Genomic DNA, 25,667 nt, shown 5'->3' with positions numbered 1-25,667 from the left:
GAGTTAAAGATGAAGCCGAAGCCCAACAGTACTGGGAGAGACAGAGCATACAAAAGCAACATGCTGATTGTTGCTGAATGCTTTTGGGAAGAGACAGGGAGCTGTAGCTTAAAAGAGCACACAAGAGGTAGTCAAAAGCTGTTGCTTTAGAAGTACACACCTTGCCCTTGGGCTATCCAGCCCCATTTGTCAGCTTGAGAAATGCAACTCCACCTCAACATAATGGTGACTGGACTAAGCACTTGTGCTGAGCTTGTGACATGACTCTCACTGCAGTAAAGATCAGGTGCTGTCATGTTAGCTATGATTATAACAACCAAGGGCTGGCTGATCAAAGTGAGAGGAATTGGTATCAGTTGCACTGGAAGTGTAGCACTTTTTTATTTTCTGAAGTATCTACTACTTTATCTGCAGAAGCCTCAAGGACCAATAAATAAACCAAGTTTTAAGTCAATATGCTGAATTTAGTTTAGTATACTGATTTTGTTAGGGCCCTCCAGTATCCAAAATGGATTATAGCAAAATGGGGCCAGGATTTATAGAAAGTTATTAGTTTACAAAGCTGTAAGAAGAAAGGGGGGGGGGGTATTGACATTTAATACTGAAACAGACCAACATAGCTATCTCTTTAAAAGTTTACAAGGATATAGATTTGACCACTGTAGTTAAAAAAGCTGTGTCTGTAAGCAGGCTTCATTTTTTAAAAGGTAAGCAAATAAAATTGGCTTTCAAATGAAGAGTACAGTGTGTGTGTGTGTGTGTGTGTGTGTGTTGTGTGCCTTTAGGTCATTTCCGACTTATGGTGACTCTAAGGCGAACCTATCTTGGGGTTTTCCTGGCAAGATTTGTTCAGAGGAGGTTTGACATTGCCTTCCCCTGAGGCTGAGAACATGTGATTTGCCCAAGGTTTCCCAGTGGGTTTCAAGGCCAAGTTGGGAATCAAACCCGGGTCTCCAGAGTCCTGGTTTAATGCTCAAACCACTATGCCACGCTTGCTCTGAAGAGTACAGTAGTTTACATATAATCTGTGTGTCTAAATAGGAGAGTTTCATGTGAACCTGCTGAAGGTTAGAGTTACATAATTATTCTGGACAAATATAGTTGGGTTGGGGGAAAGGCATGGAAATAAAAACCCACTGAAAATATCAGTATGCAGCCAGAGAGTGGAGGAACTAAATCAAATTTTACATGTTTCATGCTATGATAATTCTACATGCATTCTACCACACCACCAATCTCGCATATGCAATATCTGAAATGTCTGTGTGGAAAACGAGACATACAGGAAGATGACAGAAACAAACAAGCAGGGAGGAAAGGCTGAGTATCTAGGGAAAAGAGGAGAAACACTGTTGTATCCTAACTGGCAGAAGTCTCATACACAGACATCTGTTTCATTTCTTTTTCCTCTACAGCAAAGTACAGCCTTCCAAAAGTTGTTGATTATGACTTCCACGAGTGATAGCCATAGTGAAGAATACTGGGAGTTGCGGTTCTGGAGGCTGCACCTTGCTGTTCTCCAGAGCTTTAAAGCTCCACTGACATCTATTTCAAGCATTTCCGTATAACTTTTTAAATAGTTGGAATACTCAAATACATATGGCCCACTGCCTTTTGTATTGGAGAAATATATCTTATTCACTCAAGTGTCCCAATTAATTTCTTGAGAACAAATCATTGTATCAAATATTACCCAAATAAGTCTTCCCATTCTATAAGTGGAAACATGAAAATCAATAAATCATAACTCTTATTATGATGCTCAACAAAAAGTAAATAGATGTTTAAAGTGGTGGGTGGTAAATCAGGTTGGTAAAAGGTTATTCATCTCTGTAGACTGTGTTACTATAAAAATCATTTATATTATTCATTTCCTCATTCACTCATTAGTTATTTCTTTCACAGTAAAAACAAATTGTTCAAGTGCCAAGCAAGGCCAACATCTAAACAAGCATAAGCATTTGAACTTCACTTCTTTAAGAATACTAAGGCCAAAACACTGCTGAAGCAGAAGGGAGGTAAATATATCCTTATGGTTCAACGGTATGGTGACACTTACCAGGCCTTAAACCTAATCTACTTCCCTAAAATGGGTTTTAAAATTGGGGATACTCACTGTGACAGAACTGAAAAGTTATACAAGAATGTGATTGATTAAATAGCATTATATCAATGTTGTTATAGAATTCTAAAGAACTAAAGCATTCCACAACGGGAATGCTCTGAAGAGTTCATGTAACCTGTGTGTCTAAAATCGGGCATTTTAGGACATTTCAAGACATTTTGGCATCTGTGGTGAAAAATCCAAGTGGTTCCTCCACCCATTTTCAACCTTTGTTTAAAATATTAAACAACAGATACCTTGCCATCTGAAACAGATACCTCTCTGGTTCATGATTCAGACACAAAATAGTATGCTGCCACAAAATTAAGACCACACCATTAGAAAGCACCTGGTCATCAAATGTGCCAATCTTGATGTTAAAAAAAGCCATGTATTGTATTACAAAAGGGTGACAATTCAATATATTAGGACATATTTTCACAGAGGTAAATAGAACTATATTTTTAATGAAAAAAGTAGAAAACATATACAAATAAAAGAAAATTTTACAACCGAACTGGAACTGAATAGGAGAAAACAGACTTTGGTAATCCAATTAGATAAGACGTTTTCACTTCTTCACTTTCTCTTTGTGTATGGACTACCAAACCTACTTCGGTCTTCATATTATCAGTCCAACAAATCTGGTTTCCCATTCTGAGGGATCATTCAAACACTAGTATGACAGTGAAAATGGTACAGAAAATTGTCATTTAACAAATCAAGTAGTACTCTAGGAAGCCAGAAGCAGAAGAGAGGGAAAGTTGGGGGTGGCAGAGAGAGTGTTTTGATTTACTATTTCTCTTTGCTCCAACAATATCGGTTTGTTGAGTTAGAATAAGACACCTGAACCTGGCACACATGTAAACTAATTGTACAGGGAATGGTTTCATCTTAAACTGCTAATTTCAGGATTTCTGGTAAAGATACCTTCACAGGATTAATGCAGTAAAATCAGTTGCATAGATTATTTCAGTTATTATGGCCTGTTACAGACAGCCAAAATAAAGCTGCTTCAAGTCACAGTGGAGGTATGGTGTTTCAATGATGCATGCGTCATAAGAGCCCAGAAACCACACCAAAGCCACGCTCTAGTCCTTAGGGCTGGAGCGTGGCTTTGGTGCGACTTCTGGACTCTTAGGATGCATGCATCATTGAAACACCATACCTCCACTGTGACTCGAAGCAGCTTTATTTTGGCTGTCTGTAACAGGCCTATAGGTCTTCATTCTCTCAAGACGGTTTCACTTTCGGGAGCTTTTGAAAACTGTGGATTTTTTACAAGAATTTTATGAAAGAGTTTATGCTCTAATACACATACTTCCTCATGGATGAGAGAAGGCTGCACCCTCAGGAGGAAGGAGAACAGATTTAACACAAACCGGTAGGTATAGGGAAAATTTGATTCTTTGTAGTGTGCCAAATGATGACAATCCCTATAAAAAGAAAGAGAAAATGATATCATAAATCTACACTAAATGAAAGCATGCAAAAGGGAGCCTATGCATCAATGCTAACTGAAGTTCTTGTGCCACTTTAACTAATCTTTTAGATAACATTTATAATTACACTTGTTCTCAGACTAATTCTGTTAGCCATGTAATTCTTGTTTTATTGGTTTAACTCACTCACAAAAAATTTGGTCCCAGTCACAAAACGAATTCATGGACAGGGAAAGCCCTTAGTCCAACTCAAAGAACATTATGTACGGAATGGAAGAATGGATGGGGTGGTGGTTTCCTGAAATGCTGCTGTTGTTGTTTCTGACTTATGGCGATCCTAGGCCATGGGATTTTCTTGGAAGATTTGTTCAGAGGGGGTTTATCACTGCCATCCCGAGGCTGTGAGCATGTGACTTGAGACTACCCCTCCCCCAAAAAATCAGTTCCATATGCCAAATCATGCCCAATGATGCAGTTCTACTTTGCTACTGCAAACCTTCAATATTTGCAGTTCCCTGAGCCGCTTTTTGCGGCTGCTTTTTGCACCGTCCAGAGGCCAGATCGGGGCCGCGGCATGAGGTTGCTGCGGCCCCAATCCGGCCAGGAAAGGGGCAGTCTGTATAGCCCCCAGATCTAGAGAAATAGGCATTTCTCTATAGCTCAGGGGATTGCATTTCATCATTCTTGTGCATGGTACAACTAAATTATAAAAATTGGGCAGATAAGAAAAAAAAACCATTCAGTTACCTTCACAGGATTAATGCAGTAAAATTAAAAGCAAAGCTAATAATATTTTTGCATGATAGTTTTAGCAACAGACTCAACCTATATATGTTCTACAAGTCTTTTCATACCCCCTTGCGTGTGCTTTGAGAAATATATACATATATTGTAAAAACACATACATCTAGCACAAATTGGCAGCAAAAGTGTTAAATACTTACATTGTGCACAGCTTAATAGTGCCCAACCAATAGTGTCTGTTCAGGGTTGTAAATATGTCATCTTTTTGCATCAAAATTCCAGCAAGACTGTGTTCATGAAAACAATCCTCTTTGCTGCTTTCTTGAGTCCAGCTGAACTGGAAAGCTGAAGGCTTTTGCTTCTCAGGAGGCTCCCTGGAGCCAGACAGTGTACGAAATTGCTTCTGAAGATTGACTAATGTTTCTGAACAAAGCAGAAGACCACAGCAGTAAGGCACACGAGTAAGTATCGCATCACATAAATAAAACCTATAACATTTAAGAAGCAAGCTTCACATGACACACTAATATTATGCATTAACTTTATTTCCTACAAGTTTAGGACTAGGGTGGCAATCACGTGGTCCATCAGAGGTGGTTGGGCTACAACTCCTACATTTCTCACCATTGGCTACAGCTGTTGGGAGTTGCAGTCCAAAAATATCTGAAGGGACCCATGGTTCCCACCCCGTTTTAGGAGTAGTGGTGATGGCAAAGCAGTAACACCACCTTCCTAAAAAAGAATAATAATGGAATCATCATCCCACAGAATTTGGGTGCCAGGATAATTGTGATGTACCTTTTAAAAGCTCAAATACATTCCCCAATCACACTAAAAGAAAAGCTGACATGCAGAAGAGAAAGGACTACAAGCTACTTTTCAGACAGCAGTACTCTAACACCAGTAGTTTTAAAATTGCAAGAGTACAGCAAGGCCTTCCTCTTTCCCAAGGTGCTACAAATTATTTGCAGTATAGGAAGAACAGCTAGGAAGAACTTGAGGATCCTCAGTATTACATATTGAGTATTACAACCCTCAATATTACATACTCTGGCCAATGTAAAGATTAGGGCTAATGACTAGGTAGGGTAGGTCAGCTCTGTCCCGACTTCCTTGTAACAAATGACTCCCTTTCCCCCCAAACAAATGTGTTGTGCCTCAGATATCCTGGATAATTGAGTTCTAAAGCTCTGTTGTATCAAAAAAACAAGCAGTTTAGGCTTTAAATTGTCCAAGAAAACCTGTCATGTTCAATGTTTTTATAAAGGGAGAGAAACGGAATTTACACTTACGTCGTCTTTTCTGAATGATATACTTTTTCGTTGCTGAATATAATACTGGTTTCTCACCACTCCATAAACGCCTACAGGTGAAAAAATTGAGCTGTTAGTGTGCTGCAGATAGGCAGAGAGAATGAAGAAATAGTATGTGGTCCTTGAAGGATCTAGGGAAGTCCTTGGGGCCCCAATGATCTTTTGGGTTCCTAACATCCCGCCCCTTCAGCTGGAAAAAAAAGTTTCTCAGCCAAAAACCATTTTAAAACTGCAAGACACCCCCCACTCCAATATTACTGAACACTTTGAAACACTGTCAGGGAATGATGTAGCATCACTTCTGGTGGCCAAAATGGTAGCCACGATAGTGTGTCTGTGGCCCCCCAGAGGTGCTCTGAATCAACAGATGTAGCCTTCTGTCTCTTGAGCATGCCCATCCCTGACCTAGATGTTTTACAAAACAGCCTGACATTACTACCTCTTTGATTTCAGACTACTTCCTGCAAATGTGTGACATGTAAAAACTCAACTCAAGGTTACATATGACTGGGGGACATTTACATATACTCTAACAGGTCAATTTGTGTGTGTGTGTGTTCTTATGTGCCTTCAAGAAGACTCTGACCTATGGCAATCCTATAGGTTTTTCTTCCCTAAGATTTCTTCGAAGGAAGTTTTCCATTTCCTTCCTCAGAGGCTGAAAGTGTAACTTGCCAAAGATAATCCACCATTGGGTTTTCATGGCTGTGGCAATCTGAACTCTAATTTCCCAAAGCCATAGCCTGCACTCAATCCCTTATGCTACACTGGCTGAACAAGCCAACAAAGCCTTAATCTACTGTTTTATTCCAATCTGCTTTTAATAATAATAATAACAACAACAATAAATTTTATTTATATTTCCCGCCTCTCCGTTCGCATGGAGGCGGGATTACATCAACTAAATACAATACAAATTACAGTTATTCAATAAAATCATGACTTGCCACCTGTTTGCTGTTCTGTTTTCATCAAGAGTAGGGGTCATTCTGGGATTATGCAATTAAAAGTTTGGTTTTAAAAATTAATATTGATTGATTGTATTGAGAGATGCTGCCTGAGGTTTAATACATTTCATTTATGCATTTATGATTGGCTAACCCCATCCTACCAAGGTTCACAAAATCACTATGGATACACCTTGCTGAATGGAGTGAGGCTTGACTCAAAAAACATGCCTCCATTTGATTTCCAGCCTTTTGCAATGTAGGATATGCTATCCAAAATGATCTCCTGAATTAAGGCATTTGTGACGTACTGGTGGAGCTTCTAAGAGGAGGAGAGGTAGTGGAAATTATTTCTACCAGCCCAGTTCCATGTTCCAAAGTAACCTATTACTTTAAAATATATTTATAGTTCACTTATATTATATTATATTATTTATTCATTTATACCCCACTCTTCAGCCAAAAGGCTATCAGAGCAGCTTACAATTAGACATTTAGATATTGCCTCTGTATGGAGGCTGAATGCCTGAATAAAGAAAATTGCAGCATGGGAGAAGAAAGTTAACCTCTCTTCTGCTCTCTCTGATGTGGAACACACAAGCTGCTCCATATCTACTGTACAGAAAAATGTAAATAGAGAACATGCTGCCCAGATCTCCTCCATCACAGCTAGTTATACCTCAAGGGTCACACTGTTGCTTCACCTCCCAAACCAGCAAAGATTAAAGCTCAGAACTTCAACAATAAAATACAACCCCAAATATTAATTCCTAACAAAGTATTTTGGCTTATTTTTAATAGTAGCAAAAGGAAAACCAATCAAAATAGACCTAAAAGATTTAGACATGAAGAAACTGGCTTCCTAAAAAATAATTTGGTCAATAAACTTTATTTCATATCCTCCAATATTGGTCATAGTCATCAGACACATTATCCACATCGAATGAGAGACCTGCTACTTTCTGAACAATATACCTGATCCTTGCTTCATTATGTTTTTTCTGCTCTGCATCCAGAGAATTCTTGACAACTGTGTACCATTTTCCAATATCAAAAACTGGACAGCCTGTAAGAAAAGATAGTTTGTTGTCTGCTAATTTTTACCCATCCCTTTTCCCAAGAAAAGTAAAAGCAGCATTTTAGCTTCATTAGAACTGTGCAAGGTAGAGCAGGCTAAAAATGAGAGATCAGCATGATGACTAAAGATTCATTCCCAAGCCTAAACAATATACACTGAACCAACTCCCTTTAGAAGAACTGCAGGTTGAGTAGCCATTATCTGGAATTCTGAAATCTGAAATAATCCAAAATCCAAAATTGACCGCATGGATGGCTGAAACAGTGACAACTTTGCCTTCTGATTGTTCAGTGTACACAAACTTTGTTTCATGAACAAAATTATTAAAAATATGATGTATAAAATTATCTTCAGGCTATGTGTATAATATGTATACAAAACACAAATAAATGTCATGTTTAGATTTGGGTCATATCTCTAAGATATCTCCTTATGATAAGCAAATATTCCAAAATCTGGGGGGGGAAATTAAAATCCAAAATACTTCTGGTCCCAAGCATTTTGGATAAGGGAGATTCAACCTGTTTGAGATGTGGTGGTGGAGAAAAGTACTAAGGATACTACGGACAACCAAAAACAGAAACAAATGGGTCCTGGAACAGATCAAGCCAGAAATCTCCCTGGAAGCCAAGATGGTCACATCATGAGAAGCCACGATTCACTGGAAAAAACAATAATGCTAAGAAAGGTGGATTGAAGTAGAAAGAGAGTAAGGCTGCACGCTAGGCAGATGGACTCTATTAAAGAGGTCACGGTATGAATTTACAGGAACTAAGCGGAGCAGTTGAGGACAAGGAGTCTTGGAAATGTCCAGAGGTGGTTAACAACAGCAACAAAGAGGAAATCCATGAGTCCCAATTCATATTGGATGTTCTCTGAAGAAAGGATCTCAGTAGATCTGCTCTATATTGTATGTGTGTGTGTGTTGTATGCCTTCAGGTACCCATAAGGTGAAACTATCATGGGTTTTTCTTGGCAAGATTTGTTTAGAGGTGGCTTGCCATTGCCTTCCCCTGAGGCTGACTTGCTCAAGGTCATCCTGTGGGTTTCATGGTTGAGCTGGGAATTGAACCCTGGTCTCCAGAGTTGTAGTTTGACACTCAAACCACTATACCATGCTCACTTTTGGCCTACATTATTCTATGCACCAAAATAATTTCTTCTGCTATGCACCAAAATAATTTCTTCTGCTTTGGCGCAGTGGGTAAATGCCTGTACTGCAGCCATTCACTCGAAACCACAAGGTTGCAAGTTCAAGACCAGCAAAAGGGCCCAAGCTTGACTCAGGCTTGCATCCTTCCGAGGTCGCTAAAATGAGTACCCAGACTGTTGGGGGCAAATTAGCTTACTTGCTAATTAGCTTACTTGCTGTTCACCGCTATGATCTTTGGAATAGCGGTATATAAATAAAACAAATTATTATTATTAAGAAGGGTTTGTTAACTCTGTGGCATCTCTTGGGAGGGAGAGTTATTGTTGACCAAAATTTGAAAGACATTTCTATATTAACAAAAACAAACTGTTTAGCATTAGCATGGGCAAAGCCAGTGTCAAAAATGAGGGGACTTTGCATCACAAGACAGACAGACTGAGATGAGGAAATGTACAATTGTAAAACCAGCCCTTGATCTCTACTGTAATGAAGGGGTGGGCTACGTTACATTTGCAGGCACCTGCTCAAAACTTTCTTGTTTCTAAAATCTGAGGCTTCAGTTTGTCTGCTTTTGCTGTACCCTTTCAACTGTTTAAATTTAGGTATTTAAAACTAATATATAAGAGATTATTATGATTCAGACATAGCTTAGAAATTACATGCAAACATCATATGCTCCATTTCATGCCATGTTCTCTTTCATGTTTCTGTTTGATTTGAGACCATCTTTTTCTTTTCAATTCACATAAGTACCATTCAGACCATCACAACCGAATCAAATAAAGACTAGCATGCTAAAAACAGTAAATTTAAATTAGATTTTTAAAAACATTTGATACCTTCTTTGTTGTCTTTGTTCCACTCTTCAGCGTAGTTTGATAGCAGCCTGAAAAAACATATCTATCAGCTTCAATGTTTATTGGAATCATAGTCGCCAGTCATTAAACTGTTCAAATGCTCTGATTCCAGCCAAAATTTTCAAAGAGGCCATGGTTGCAGAAATAATCCAGTCTGAGATTGTTTTAATCATCCTTGCTCAATGCTAGAGAATTCTGGGAATTGTAGTTTTGTGAGACATTTTGCCTTCTCTGTCAGAGAGCTCTCCTGCCACAATAAACTACAATTCCCAGGATTCCCTGGCACTGAGCCAGGGCAGTTAAAGCAGTCTCAAACTGGTTTATTTCTGCAGTGTGTTTTGAACCTTTATTCAAACCATCAACATTCTGGGGACTGATTTAAAAACTGTTTACCTAGATGGGGACTATTAAAAACCCAGTTCCATGTAGATGTGTCCTTATTTCTATCTACAACATTTTCATACTAGCACCTTCTGTCATTAAGGAGATGTAACACTGATGTGAAAGCCCACGTGGTCAGTGCAGCACAACCATTATACTACTGTGCAAAATGCAATTTGTATTTGTCTATACATGGGATAAATAACACTAGAAACAGCAGTATGTTTAATAAAATCAGGCCCTTTTAGGTTCTGAAAGACACTATCCTGATTGACTCACTGAGAGGAAAATAATCCAGGGTATTATCTATTATCCCCTCTGTTGTAAACCACTCAGATTCCCAATGATTGGGCGGTATATAAATAAATCCTATTATTATTATTATTATTATTCCATGTTCCATGCACATAAATAAAAAAGGAATGCTAATGCTATGTAAGTGATACCACTCACCTAATCCAACTTTTATTTGTTGGGCTCTTGATAGTTAAAGGGAACACTTGTCTCATATTTTTATGATCCTGAGCTGCAATAAGTTACTAGTTTTCTGTTATACCATTAACATACACCTACCACTCATACTTGTCATTCAGCAAAAACAGAATTTTGAGCACCACTATAATAGTGGCCACAGCAAGGATGTCATATTTCACTCTTTGAGATGATTTATTTCCAGGACGAAGCTTCAGGAAGTCTATTTCACCGATGCCAGTTTTTTTAACCACTTTACACGTCCAGTTCAGCATATCATCTGAATTAACAAAAAACAATATATTGCGGGCAACTTCAAATGTTATAAAATTCAAATACCAAAAGCACATTATGTGAAGGAATTAGTATAGCGACTCATCCATGACCACCCACAACAAACTGCCTTCTGTGTATTAATTACATAATGTTTGAAGCAGTCATAGAGTGGCTATCTCCCACATGATTACCTAGGAGAAAGTTCCACCAATATACATGGAACTAGGTAGCAAGTAAACATATTTAAGACTAAAGAATTAGCATTTTAAGCAAGATGACCATAACAGAACATCTCGGAGAACAAGACAACCTATACTAGTAAAAATATTAGTTCAGTACTTTACTTTCTGAAGCCAAGTCATATTCCATAAGAAAACTCTTCCATGAACAAGGCAATCGACCCCCACAAGCCCTCACAAACATGTACACTGTTCACTTGCCTTTCTAATGCCTGGTTTATTAAATGAATAAGGAGTACAATTAAAGCAAGGATGGACATTATGCAGCCTTTCAGATGTTGTTGAACTGCAACTTCCAACATCTGCATCACACTGGCTATGCTGGCTACATCTGCTGGGAAATACAGGACAGTCCACCTCTGGAGGGCTGCATGAGGAAAAATATTCATTCAGCTAGAGGACATCAATTCACTGCAAGTGTAGTGGCTGCTTGAAAATGTGGGGAATTCTTAATCATAAATGTTTTTAGTGCCTCTGAGAACATGCAACAAACATTTCTGCACAGCTGAATCACTGCATTCTCTCTACCTTCCCACACTCCATCAAGACAGGAGACCTGCAAGGACCAGGGGCAGAAGAGATGTTTTGTTCTATTTTTTAAACAGAAAAACACAGACAAGCCTAGGAAGGCATGAATGTAGCCATCTATACCTTTTGTCTAAAAATTCTAGCCTTTCCAAACCACTTAAAGTATGTGACCCACTGAAGAACTGAGTGAGAGAAAAGCAGATTAGGGGGAAGGAAAGAGAGAGAGCAAAGCCAAGAAGGAAGGAAAAGTCAAGGCTGAGTGAAGCTGGAATCATTAGTCTGGAGCCAAAAAAAATCATCTACCTAAACCCATGCTTTCCCCATGTCTATTCAAAAGTACACTGGAGGGACAAGGAAAACTATCATTTATCTAAGTGCCCAGAACAGTAGGAACAATAATAAACAAACTGAAAGAAAGGGCTCAATAGGATTTACTTCTCAGTAAATATAATTTTGCTAAATGGATTTTGCTAAATGGCTCTGCTGGCTCCAACCTCAAAGCTCTCAATGTTACCCAATGAATCAGACGCAGAGTGGAAATCAGAATGGGAGGAATAGAGAGAAGAAGACAATGAAAGGCTTGAAACACATGGCCCAAATAAATCAGCTTCTGGCTGTTTTGGGGGTGTGGAAATCACATGATGCATGCCCCCAAAGCAGCCAGAAGCCATATTGAGGCTGCATTGCGGTCCAAAGGACCAGATTAAAAAGGAGTTAGTTAAACCATGTTTTGGCCAGTGTGGCTTGGGACCTGCGGCGGTGGCCCACTTTGAGAGCAGGCTGTGAGGATGCTGCAGTCCCAGCCTGATTAAGGCTGGAGTCTGCGCTTTATCGCCCATCTGCTTCACCCCGTAGTCATTCTTCTTAAACTTCTCTCCAATCTCAGCTCTTCCATTGTTTCCCAGCAATGTTACTTCTCAGCTCTTCTACCAGGTTCTTCTTAGCAACAGAGCCGTGTGATGCATCGCTTCCAATCCTAATCCTTTTTCTCCCGAGGCTTTCCTGTCTTACTGATCTATCAAGACCAAGAGCCACCCATTTTAACACATTCTAATGTTCTAAAATCCATAATATGAGATTAGCTTCAGTTTTACCCCCAAACCTGCTGACTGAGGCCACACTGCTAGAAAAATCCAATGGATAATAGCAAGTTGACTGACTTTTGATTTTCAAAGCTCTGAGTTAACTTGAACAAATATGGTTTGACCACTGTATATCATTTTTGCCAGGACACAATATACTACATTTATCCCATATTTGAAATGTAACATTTATCCTTTGAGGGAAAATATGCAGTAAGCATTGTGAACATCACATGTTCAGTGACCAAATTTTATTTTATCTTAATTACTTTGGGCATGATCCAACCAAAATTAAGCACTGTAAACTTCCACTGATTTCAACAGGACAGAGATTGAAGCAAAATTTAGTGCTCTAAGTGAAACAAATGAGAGGTTATCATTCTAAATTTGGGTTTAATCATGCCTTAATGAATTTTAGCATCTGTTTATTTCTTTTAAAAAATAAAGCTTCTTTGGGTTTTTCTTTTACATAGATTGAACAGATAGCACAGTCCTGTATATAGGAAATTTTAAAACAGCTAAAAACTCTTACTTCTTTAGGATATTGTGACTTGGTCCTTCACTGGATTCCAGTAGGGCTGTAAGCACCTATAGTCCAAAACGAGTGCTTGCCTGCCTGTATTTGTGAATCCTAAAGGCTGAAATTGTTGGTGAACCTTGTTTTCCAATAGTCTCACCCCTACTAAATTGTGAAAAACAAGTACACCTGAAATACTAAAATGTCTTGCAGTAAAGAACTCTAAAAATAGGTATCATTCCATGTGATTGTTGCCCTTACCAGGTAAGTTAACTTCCATCAAGTATTTCATACAGAGAATGTTTGGATGTAGGAAGCAGTCCTCTGATATGTCTGGAAAACAAGGTAGTTCTATGTACTTTGCAAGGGCATGCATTTTTTTATGAACATCTTCATATGTAGGCCAGGACTGAAAAATAAAATGTAGAAATAACCATTAAGAATGCTGTCCTTTCTTGCATTTCAACAGTATCACCATCCTATACGTAGAACACACATTTTGTTCTGTATCCAACAAAGCACCGTCTTCTTTTGCTCAGGGACTTTGTTATTGGTCTGGGACTTTGTCACCTAACCCAAACATAAATACAACAACAGAAACATAAGACTTCAAAAGATTATCAGTTCAGCTAGAACTGCTTTTGGTCTGTAAATTCACAATGATCCTGCTTTTTCTTCTTAACTGTCTTTGAGAAAGATCTGCAGTATTAAGGGCTCAAAGTCATATTTACAGTATAAAATATAGGACCAATCTTCCTTGTTTGTTAATAAAGTGGTGTGGAAAGCAAGTTATCATTCAGCTTAATATACAACTTCTCTTCAAATTGTGAAGAACATTGTGTGCCCAGCTCATGGCAACTGTGCATTTATTTGTCAGCGTATATTCACTTACCACATTTGTTTTTAAAAGTTTTAAAATACTTCTTTGACAATCATAATATTGTGAATGTAGCTTATAGTTTTATATAAACTGCTTCATAGGGAAAACGTTGACCTATAAGTCACAACAATAAGACATACAGAAGATTTCATGTGTCTCACTGTGTCAGATACTCTTGTCAACATTTATTTATTCAATATATTTGTATCCTGTTTTTCTGATATATAGCCTCACAAATTTAGAGGCTCACTGGCAAGATTGAAGGAGAAGAGCTGAACACATGAGTACGGTATTTACAAATGTTGGACTGGATTACTAGCAAGTAATTCTTTATGGTCAGCTACCAACCCTTTTCTTCATTTTCCCTACTATGTTTAGAGGTGTAGTGTGTAGCACAAAGGTAAAAAGGTGAGCAGATAATGCTTATGTCCAAAAGTAACTATATCGTCACTTAAAACATCAGTTTAAGCCTACACATAGACACCTATCTGTTGTATTTGCAAAAACATTTACTGGGATAATCTTGTCCCTTATACAATTCTGTCATTACAAATTATTGTGAATACAGGCATTACTGAACTAAGCAAAAGAAAGAGAAAATAATCAGGGATATAAGAAAACAACACAATGCTATTCGTGGTGCAGTAAAAATTACTTTCTTTTTAAAATTCATTTAATTTTCTTGAAACAATACATTCATTTTAAAACTCTGTTTTTGATCATTTCTATTAAACAAACAAACAAATGCTCAAGGTCTTAGAAACCATCAGTGCAAAGCTGGAGTACAATTCCAGCAGAATGCTTTACTCATGCATGTAAATGTTTACAAGCTACTTTACACTTCAAGACATTTAGAAGAGCTTTTTTTTAAAGTAACCTTTCTGCCTGAAGGACTTTTCTTGAAAAACAAGAAATTCATGCATTACAGGACTGTCACACATCAGGGTTTACATCGGTCTTCAGACATGAATCATGCATGAATCAACAACAACGAGAGCTACAAGCTGGAAGCAACACACTTCACTTGATATTTCATAACTACTGAGCCTAGGCATACCTCCTGAATATTTTAATAGGAAACATTAATGTTCACTACATATGCCTCTTTCAGGATACCTCTTTCAAATAACACATGACATAGTGCTTAATTATGAGCTCGAACAGACAGGCCAAAATAAAGCTGCTTCGGGTCACTTTGGAGGTATGCTGCTTAAATGACACATGCATCTTAAGAGGCCAGAAGCTGTGCCAAAGCAGGGCTCCAGTCTTTGGGACTAGAGCATGGCTTTGGCGTGGCTTCCAGCTTCTTAGAACACATGCATCATTTAAACAGCATACCTCCAAAGTGACCCGAAGCAGCTTTATGTTGGCCTGTCTGTTTAGACCCTAGCTTACGAATTAAATAGATTAGCAAAGTTTGATTCTGAAGGACAAAGATATATCCAACTTTAAACAAAAATGAACATTATAAGACTAGACATGAAACACATAAGGACTACTGGTGGCCTCAAAGCAAATTTATACAAGACACTTTTTCTAAAAAAATAATAATAAATAAAACTTGTTTATGATGCCATTAGACAGTGGAACAACTTGCCTAGGGAAGTTGGAGAACCTTCTTGCCTGGAGCCCGTTCTCTAAACAAGTCAGCCAGGGAAAGTTAGATAAATCATAAAATAGTATTATAAATGACCCACCTACATGAGGAATGACATTTTCTACAGGGAGACTGCTTTTGTTAGTGATAGCATAGTGCATGAGGTGAGCCATGTTCACCGTCAGTTGGAGAATGCACATCCTAGAGTAGGGTTCTCCTTAAGCAACTTTTAAATTAAACTTGAAGCCTGAATAATTTAAGCACCCTGCCAAGTTCAGTGTGACTACACAGTGTGACTTCCTAACTTGAGGATCACTGGTGAAACAGAATGCAACTCAAGAACTCCCCCCCTTTCCCCCCTAAAGTGCTGTACTTCTTTCACTGCATGGTAGAACCATGCGAAGTGTGAAACAAGTGTTACTGGTCTTGGCCCTGTGACAACCACAAAGAGGCACATCCTTTCTTCCCACTCATCATGTCTTAAAACTGCACAGCCCACCATTGCTTCTATCCTAGTCAAATCTAGATTAGTGGTAATGTGAGAAAATCATAATCCCATACACAACATTCCTAAATGAACACTTTCTTAAGTCTAGTAATAGAGGATGCATGGTCTTCCAAATATTGTACTTGAACTCCCATCATCCTGCACCATTTGACTATACTGGCAAGTAATGATGGGAATCACCTTCTGACATCTAGAGGACCATCCACTCCCTGCTTTCAAGAAATAGCTATTAATCCATGAAATGTGTCAGGAGTTTTCATTTTAAGATAGTGGCTTGGAGATAACACAACTGAAATAACATTGAACTGCTAGATAATTCTCTCTGGACACAGACATTTTTAAAAAAAGCCCTACTAAAAACAAGTCTTGTTGTGTGCCTTCCAAGTCATTTCCAACATGGCAACTCTAAAGCAAACCTATCAGGGTGTTTTTTTCCTGAGACTGAGTGCGTCTGTACGCACGCACACACACACACACAAACATATATAGTCAAACATATAATTTAAACAGAACTGGAATGTACAGGAACTTGGGAGGAGCATGGTTATTCTACCAAAGGTTACGCTAATTCTTTTGGCAAATCCATAGTAGCATTGAGGTACTTGTGACATATAGTTTAGCAAACATCAGCCAACCTTTACAAGTGATGCAGGACAGGAGGGAAGAATGAAGAGATTTCAACTAAGCAACTCAAGGTTCAGCAGCCTTTACTGAAGTTAAAGGTCATGCTTAATTTTTCTGTTCCCAGTGTAAGTAAGACAGTAGATAAAAGAAACATTTAAAAAGCTGAACAGTAGCAAAAGCACTTTCTTGTCCTGTAGGAAGGAGAGAGCCACCTGTTATACCACCTGAGTAAAAACAACAGGATGAAAAATGGAGGAGGAGACTGCATATTTATGTAGAAGCCACTGATTTGATTGTGCTAAACATGGAACTTTGCTACAACAAAGCAAGTTTTTGAATACCAGTGTTTTCACTGTCTCAAGCCCTTTTTAAAGCAGAGAGAATGTTTCTAGATACCACTGATGTTTTAAAACAATAGAGAAATCAGGCTCAAACAGGTCAAATCATCCTTTAATGTTCACCACATATACAAAGTAGAAAAAGGCAGACCTCTCAATCTTTGCTCAGGTAAGAAACGAAAGATCCATTCTGTACAGCTCAGAGGTTGGGGACTGTTACCCATCTTGAGTCCCTGTTTTGGGAGAAAGACTTCATTCTCTTTATAACATGGCATATTTATAACATCTGAGCTTATGATGGAATTACAGCAAAAAGGGGGGGAGTTGTTCTACTTCCTTTAAATTGCTTCTGCAAGATCAGTGATGTCTCCGGTTTCCTTTCCCCCAACAAGAGCTTCAGAACAGAAGCTCTGATTTTCTAGATTTTTCAAGTCTTGTTTGGACTATATGGGCCTCAATTTTCTGTGTTTATGTCTGCACTGCACCACAACAAATGCTAGATGTAGCTTACTTCAAGCATGTGAAACAGCAACAGAGTTTCCTGATGTTGAAATGTTGGCTTTTATTGTTGTTGTACGCCTTCAAGTCATTTCTGACTTATGGTGATCCTAAAGGCAAAACTATCCTGGGGTTTTCTAGGCATGTTTTTTTCTGAGGAGGCTTGCCATTGCCTTCCCCTATGTCTGAGAACATATGACTTGCCCAAAGTCACCTAGTAGGTTTTCATGGCCGAGCGAGGAATTGAACCCTGGTTGCCAGAGTTGTAGTCCAACACTCAAACCACTATGTTGCATTGGCTCACTGAAATGTTGGCCACTGTCTTCTTTTAGAAGATCTTTATTTATTGACTGATTCATTTGTATGCCACCTTTCTCCCAGGAGGGACCCAAGTTGGCTCACAGATAAAAAAAATATTACAATAAACATTAAAAACAGTTAAAATAATCTAAAAACACAAATAGTATACACAATGTTGACTGCTGAATCTTCCAGGTACAGAAAAACACTAATACAAGGAACTTGTCTTGCAGCACTGATTTCAGATTCAGAGATCAACAAACGCACATTTGGTCTGTAGCCCCGTGCACAGAAGTAAAACTTTTGAAGATCCTCAGTCTAGCAAGCTCAAAGTCACACAGTACAGAAATTATATTCTGTTTCTTATTTATATAGTATCTGTCTCAGTACCTTTCATCCCCCAACTTTTAACTGTAAGAGTCACAGATGTCCAATTTTTTTTACTTGTCTAGTAAGTTTGGGCTACATTTGTACCAATTTTCAGTTTTATGAATACTGGGAATTGAATTAATTTCTTTCCCGGGATTCTGACTGAATAATAATAATAATAAATATTGGGGAATTCCAGGGATTTGGGGTTTTGGTAAAACATTCCGGGGAATATCTTTGAGGCTTGTTGGCAACACTATTTATAAAGCAACCATAAAGGTTTGGTGGAAGCTGAGGAACACTGAGTTTACCATTTTCCACTTCAACGAGCAGATTTATGAAATATATCCAACTTGACAAATGATCAAAGCAAATTTCAGCATTGTAATTAGTACAGGAACAACTTAACTATTCTGGAATCATCTATTTTAAGGGAGTAATGCACCAGTGTCCCATTTTAAGGTTTTTGTAGCCATGTACAGGCTACAAAGATGTCAAATTTCAGGGCATTAAATACACACATACACACACAATTCAAGCATGAGAAACATAACAGAACTCACAACCACCTGAACCAACACATCTAATTTCAAACAAAAAGCCATTTTTAAATGTATGAATATCATACACTACAATACACACCAAATAAATGGATGTTTGTGACACAATATCAGTGTAGCCAGTTGCCAGTTATGTAAGAGAACTGACAATGCTGCTTTGCCACATGCAGAATTAACGGCAAAATTGGTACATGAAGCAAATGACATTGTTGCTCAATATGCCACGTGTAAAAGTACAAATCAAATAAAAATTCCTTTCTTAATTTCCTCTTGTTAATTTGGCCTACTACTATCATATATATCCCATTTTTGCCCAGGTGTTGATTATGAAGTAGGATGCAACCTATGCAAAAACAAACTTGAATTACACCATACACAGGCCCTTTCGATAAGATAAACACTCTTCCCTCCACATTTGCTGGGACTGGGACACAGGACCCCAATGAATGTACCGTAACAACAACAATTTGGGCAGCCTTTGTCATAATTTCCTTTCCCCACACATCCCTAGATGTAGTACCATTCCAGGACATGGGAGGGGATGTTGTCCACCACAAATATACAGTAGCAAACACTGGCAATTGCTGTTATCCCTGCAATTCCTCAAAATGATGGGACTTTTATCATGAGAGGAAATGGCAGTCAGGCTACCAAGAGAGGTGTGCTGCTTTTTCCACTAATGTGTACAATAACAGATTGGAGTAGCAAAACAATATTTTTTTTTAAAAAAAAATGACCATCACCATCATTACTAGTGCTAAAGATTCCTCCCCATTCTTAGTGATGAATTTCACTACTCGCCACAATTAATGGAAGGTCCATTTGGATTAATGCCTAATTATTATTACAGACTAATTTTAGACTGTTTTAAAAAGTTCTTAGAATAGTTTGATTGTCATCTTTCGATTGTTTTAAATGTTTTTACCTGGTGATATTGAGCTAAAGCTGACGGCCCCGAAGGCCCGACTAGGGCCAGAGCAGCCTCCTGGATCTCTCGGCAGCTTTCGATACCATTGACCATGGTATCCTTCTGGGCCGCCTCTCTGGGATGGGACTTAGGGGCACTATTATGCAATGGTTCTGGTCTTTCTTGGAGATCTGAACTCAGAAAGTGGTATTGGGGGACTCTTTTGGGACTCCTTGGCCACTGGGAGAGGTCATCCAGAGTTTTGAGGTGCAGTGTCATCAGTATGCAGATGATGCCTAACTCTATCTCTCCTTTTCATCTGATTCCAAGGAAGCTGTCTCTGTACTGAACCAGTGTCTGCTGTCAGTAATGGACTGGATGAGGGTAAACAAATTGAAGCTTAATCCAGAAAAGACAAAGGTGCTCCTGGTCAGTCATAGGTAGATCAGGGAACAGGGACTCTGCCTGTGCTGGATGGGGTTACACTCCCCCTGAAATCTCAGGCTCACAGCTTAGGTGTTCTCCTATACTCAACTGTCAGCCTGGATGTGCCCAAGTTTCAGAAGCGGCCAGGAGTGCATTTCCCTTTGGAAACTGTTTGGAAACTTCAGTGGGTGCAAAACATCGCAGCGAGAATGCTGACTGGGGCCACTTATAGGGATCATATAACGCCCTTGCTGAAACAGCTTTACTGGCTACCGGTACATTTCTGGGCACAATTCAAAGTGCTGGTCATGACCTATAAAGCCCTACACAGCTTAGGTCCAGACTATTTGAGAGACTGTATTTCCCCATATGAACCTGCCAGAGCCCTAAGATCCTCAGGAGAAGGCTTTCTCTCAGTCCCACCCCCATTGCAGGCTCGACTGGTAAGGACATGAGAGAGAGAGAGAGAGCCTTCTCAGTGGCTGCTCCCATCCTCTGGAATGCCCTTCCAAAAGAAGCTGAATAAAACAAATAGGAAATACACAGTGGCTCCAGGAAAAAAAAGTATTACTGTACCTGCTTTCTATGCCTTTGTGCCATAAGGTAGCCAAATCATCGGACCTTTAAAAGCTATTTGCCCAGGGAAAGGGACTAATTTTTAATACTCCCTTAACTTTTCAAAAAAGCTGTGTTTCCCATTCAAGCATATGACTTCTTTGTAACAAGGTATCTTCTTTTAACATTCTAAGTTCTTATGAAAAGTTGTCTCTATCAATTTCTACCTTAATGAGATTTTTAAAGAAGGGAGGGAATCATGGTTATAATAGCAGGTGAAAGATTTGTACCTTGACTTTCAGTTTAAAAGCTTCCAAAGGCAGCTTAAAAGGTTAAGAATGTTTTTAATGCAAAAATACAATCTACGAACATCTTACAAAAAGTGCAAGTATAAAATAATGAAAGGTAAAGCTTGGAAATTTTAGTTTTTGGGTCACAACCCCAAGTGGCCAAGCTCCTGTTTAAAAGCAGCAAGGCATTGGTATCCACATGTAGGCATTTTAAAACCCTGGTTAATTAAGTATAATACTTGAGTTTAGCATCCAATGCATTTCCCTGTCTTACAAATCATCTGATCTATGATGGCTGGTGTACTGAAGAACAGTCTCAGACAATCTTCTTAGCGACTGGTTCATATGGAGAACTGTGACCCAGAAATCTAGTCTCCATCAAGGACCTTAGAGAGGAGAAGGATTTTTGAATCGTGCTTAGAAAGCGAATGGCACCCAGTGAAGTTACTTTAAAACTGGCAAGATCCATTCATTCAGCGGGTTTCAGTTAACAATATAACAGCAGTATTTGGACCAACAGAAGTTTCCAAGTAGTTTTTCAAAGAGATTTCATATACAACACATTGCAATAAGTTAACCTGGGTATTACTAGAGCATGGATGATACTGACAAGGCTATCCTTTACTGAATGTTATAGCCCCTTTCTGGAAATGTTTATATTTGGTGCATAAGTCCATTCTGGGAATAAGAAGATGTAACATAGTGCAGAAATGTGAGTTCCAAACAAAAAGGCATATATCTTACTTTTCATTGCCTTACACTTTGTCCATGAAATAAGCAAGACAGATAAACAGAGTGTACACACATCTTCACCTCTCCAGGGGGAAAATGCTACAGACACTGTTTCCTTTGGTATGTGTTCACTTTTTTTCCTCCTGTCCTTCTATTGACTCTAGTCAAACAGGTCTGACAAAAACAGATTTTTGTAGTGCTTCAAAAACTTGGTTGACCAGCAATGACAATGACAGAAGATAAATGAGGGTGCACACCCAAACAACGATAGCTCTACCATACCACCTACAACCCACTAAGAAAAAAAGAAACAGAAGTAGGGCACATCTTCAATATAATTTTGTGCAGTAGAATATTATTCACTGGTTTTACAAGGCTTGCATTTGTTTTGTTTTTAATCTTGTTTTATATTCCTAATAAAATGTTCACAAAAAAAGGAATGATATTAGAAATATCATCAATATTATATACTTTAGGGCTCCATTTTCTCTGTAATACCCCTGCACAAAGATAAAAGCAACATGCCAAAAATAATAATAATGTACAGAATTCTGAAATCCAAACAATTCCAAAAATCAAAACTTTTTTCAGGAGATAGTGACACCTTTGCTTTCTGGTGGTTCAGTGTACACAAACTTGGTTTCATGCATAAAAGTATATAAAATATTGTATAAAATTACTTTCAGACTATGTGTGTAAAGTCCATACAAAACAAAAATAAATTTTGTGTTTAGACTTGGGTCCCATCTGCAAGGGATCTCATTATTTTTGTTGTTGTGTCCAACCTATGGTGACCCTAACATGAACCTATCACAGTGTTTTCTGGGGCTGAGTGTGACTTACCCAGGGGGTTTCCATGGCCAAGTGGGGAACTGAACCCCAGTCTCCAGAGTCATAGTCCAATGCTGAAACCACTATGCCACACTGGCTCTCATCTCATTATATACATATATGCAAATACAGATATTCCATTTTAAAAAAAACCCCTGAAATCCCAAATACCTCTGGTTGTAAGCATTTCAGATAGGGGAGACTCAACCTGTATCATCATATCCTAATTAACATTGAACATCTTTCCCTCCAAGAGGAGACTAGAGAACCTGTGCTGTTCTGAAAAGTTGCATCCAGTGCTGTCCATCTGTCCATGAACAGAAACTACAGTGAACCCTTGTTATACTCTGGAGTTTGGTTTCAAGATCCCCCCGTGGATAACAAAATCCGTGGATGCTCAGGTCTCTTTAAATATAATGACATAGCAAAATGGTGTCTCTTATAAAAAATGGAAAATCAAGGTTTGATATTTGAAATTTATACTTTTTGGGGGGAACATTTTCAACATTTTCAAACCGTAGATGCTTGAATCAGTGTATAAGAAATCCGTGTATAAGAAGGGCCGACTGTACTAGTAAACTACTAGTACACATGTGAATCTGGGTAATACAAGCAGACTCTAACCCCTGCACTGCATGCCCTATGAATCTGTTCCAGAGGCTCAGAGATCCCCTCTGAAGCATATATGGAATACAATTGTCCCTCCATATTTGTGGTTTTGATTTCTGCGGATTTGATTATTTGCAGTTTTAATTAATATGTTCACTCTAGGAATCTCTAGGTCCTCCAGTGCAACTCTGGCATAGGTTGACCATAGAGTTGTGCTAGAGAACCTAGATGTTCCTAGAGAAAACGCAGAGAAAGCCTTGTAGGTCCTCCAGCATGATTCTATGATCAACTTCTGACAGATGTTGACCATAGAGTTGTACTAGAGGACCTGGAGATTCCTATCGAGGCGTCCTCTCAGGTAAAAGTAGTGGTTATTTTAAATTGTGCTTTTTCCACATTCACAGAGGTCCTTCACCTCTAACCCCAGCAAATGTGGAGGGACCACTGTATAATGCATACACTATATATATGCAGAAATGAAAAGGGCAAGAGGAAGTCACAATGCATAGAAAATCGTCACTACCACATTTTAAGTCACTAGTAACTTTTATCACTATCTTAAAAAATAAGAATTTGTACCACATTCATCTCAATGGTGAAAAAAAATTACCACCACCACCCCCAGCTTTGTTAACTTTCTTTAAAACAGCAAGAGGTACAGAGAAGGCAAAGCTCATTTAGGAAATACAGAGCAATAATGCAAAGGGTGGACACATAACTTCTAATCCTAATACCTGTGAAGCACACGTTCTTAGTGATGTAACAAGAGAGGGTGTGCCTTGGATTACTAAAGGATAACAAATGGCCAAAAAGAACAAATATGTGGGTGAAACGCCTACAGCCTTAACTCAAAAGGCTGCTTAATAGCCTGACTTGTTCCAAGGAATAAACAATTCATAAATAATTTAACAGCCAACAAGATACTAACAAGAAAAATCCCAAGATTCCCACAATACCAGAAATAATCAAGATGGGCAGTATCAATAAAATCAAAATATTTGAAGAAACAAAATATCGGCCATACAGGCCTAAGTTTAGTTTAAGAAAAAGAAAATTATATTTTGAAAGGTTGGTTCTGGGGCAGCAGCTCAATGATGCTGGACAGTAGGACTTAGTGGTTGAGAGCTGGCCTCTCCACTCTTTATCCACCTTTATTTTAGCTTGGAATAGATGACACACCTTGATTAGCATTCTCATGAATAACAAGAGCTGGAAGACACCAACAGGCCATCAAGTTCAATTCACACATGTTATGTGTGATCATATTCTCCTCTCTCTCTCTAAATATTCATATACCCAGTCTGCCCTCCATATCCATGAATTCAATCATCCACAGCTTGAAAATATATATTTTTAAAAATTCCAAAACGCAAACCTTAATTTTGCCATTTTATATAAGGGACAACATTTTACTACATGTATATGTACATAATGGGTCTTGAGCATCCACAGATTTTGGTATCCGTGAGGGGTCCTGGAACCAAACCCCAGTGGATACCAACAGCCCATTGTAATTTACAAAATCCATCCTGTACGCAAAAACTGTTATACATTATCTATTTAAAAAAGCAGTTCTACGTTTTCCACACAATGACATAACGAATTCTGTTCTACCAGGATTAAATATTTTAGCATAAATTTGATTCCTTGGCAGAACAGAGCAGTCATAGCATATGAGAGAATTCAGGACAAACAACATTATCATACTAGAAATATGCATTCACAGAGCATATGGAGCCACAACTGTTTTGACACCCTAACCCAGCATTTTTCTCTCACTCATTTCCCACACAAAATATTTTTTAAAAGACATATTTAGTTTGAATTTGACCAACATTTCAGTAAGCCCATTTTCCTTCTCTGTTAAGCAATGCTTCAACAGGTAAGGGCAAGCCAGAGTTTCTGTTACACAACAGCAAACTCCTGTGATAGACCTGATTACAATAAATGTCAGAAATGAACTTCCTCCTCAGTTCTTTTTAAAGAGCCTCACCCATGCTTATTGTTATTTCTGAAGTGGTTTCCAAAGAGAGAAAACCAAGATGCTACAGATCCACCTGCTAATTTCATTATCCCTGGTAGATATTTTTAAAAATGTGAATGAACAGAAGAGGTTCAAGCCCCCAAATGCTAACCAGACAGACAAGGAGGTTGCTATTTGAGGCAGCAAAGGGACTCAAGTTCTCTGCCTTACATACTTCATATAGAAATGACAGGTAAATAGGACTGGTCAAAACTCATATATCTTTTAGTTGTATTACAATTTGGGACAAATGCAAATAAGAAGCAGTATATTACTGAGAAAACATTAGATATTTTTAAAAAACTGAATCTAAAATAGACTGCTTGGTTGTATATCATACACGGTGTTCACGCAATTCGCTGCCCAACTACAAGATAATAAGTGATGTGCAACTAGGTTGTGACATGAGTACTGTATAAACCGGAAAGTAATCATGACACAGATAATCAGCTTTTACAAAACTGATTCTTAGACTTGCTGGATTTATT

The 25,667-nt window shown here is 38.4% G+C and overlaps 1 protein-coding gene across 1 annotated transcript in view; it reads right to left on the bottom strand.

Moving 5' to 3' along the window:
* Positions 1–3,348: 3,348 nt before the first annotated feature.
* LOC149282353 (TATA box-binding protein-associated factor RNA polymerase I subunit B-like) overlaps positions 3,349–25,667 on the bottom strand; it is a 51,886-nt gene continuing 29,567 nt past the window's right edge. Inside the window, 8 exon segments of the mRNA XM_089498309.1 lie at positions 3,349–3,386; positions 3,389–3,540; positions 4,491–4,713; positions 5,583–5,653; positions 7,526–7,616; positions 9,621–9,667; positions 10,593–10,770; positions 13,394–13,541. Of these exon segments, the coding sequence (XP_089354435.1) occupies positions 3,349–3,386; positions 3,389–3,540; positions 4,491–4,713; positions 5,583–5,653; positions 7,526–7,616; positions 9,621–9,667; positions 10,593–10,770; positions 13,394–13,541 (948 nt within the window).

This window comes from Sceloporus occidentalis, unplaced genomic scaffold (assembly GCF_023333645.1).
Source record: "Sceloporus occidentalis isolate IW3139 unplaced genomic scaffold, rSceOcc1.0.p SCAF_118, whole genome shotgun sequence".
Lineage (NCBI taxonomy): Eukaryota > Metazoa > Chordata > Lepidosauria > Squamata > Phrynosomatidae > Sceloporus > Sceloporus occidentalis.
Note: the sequence above shows the minus strand (reverse complement) of the source record. Positions and strands in the feature narration are given on the sequence as shown.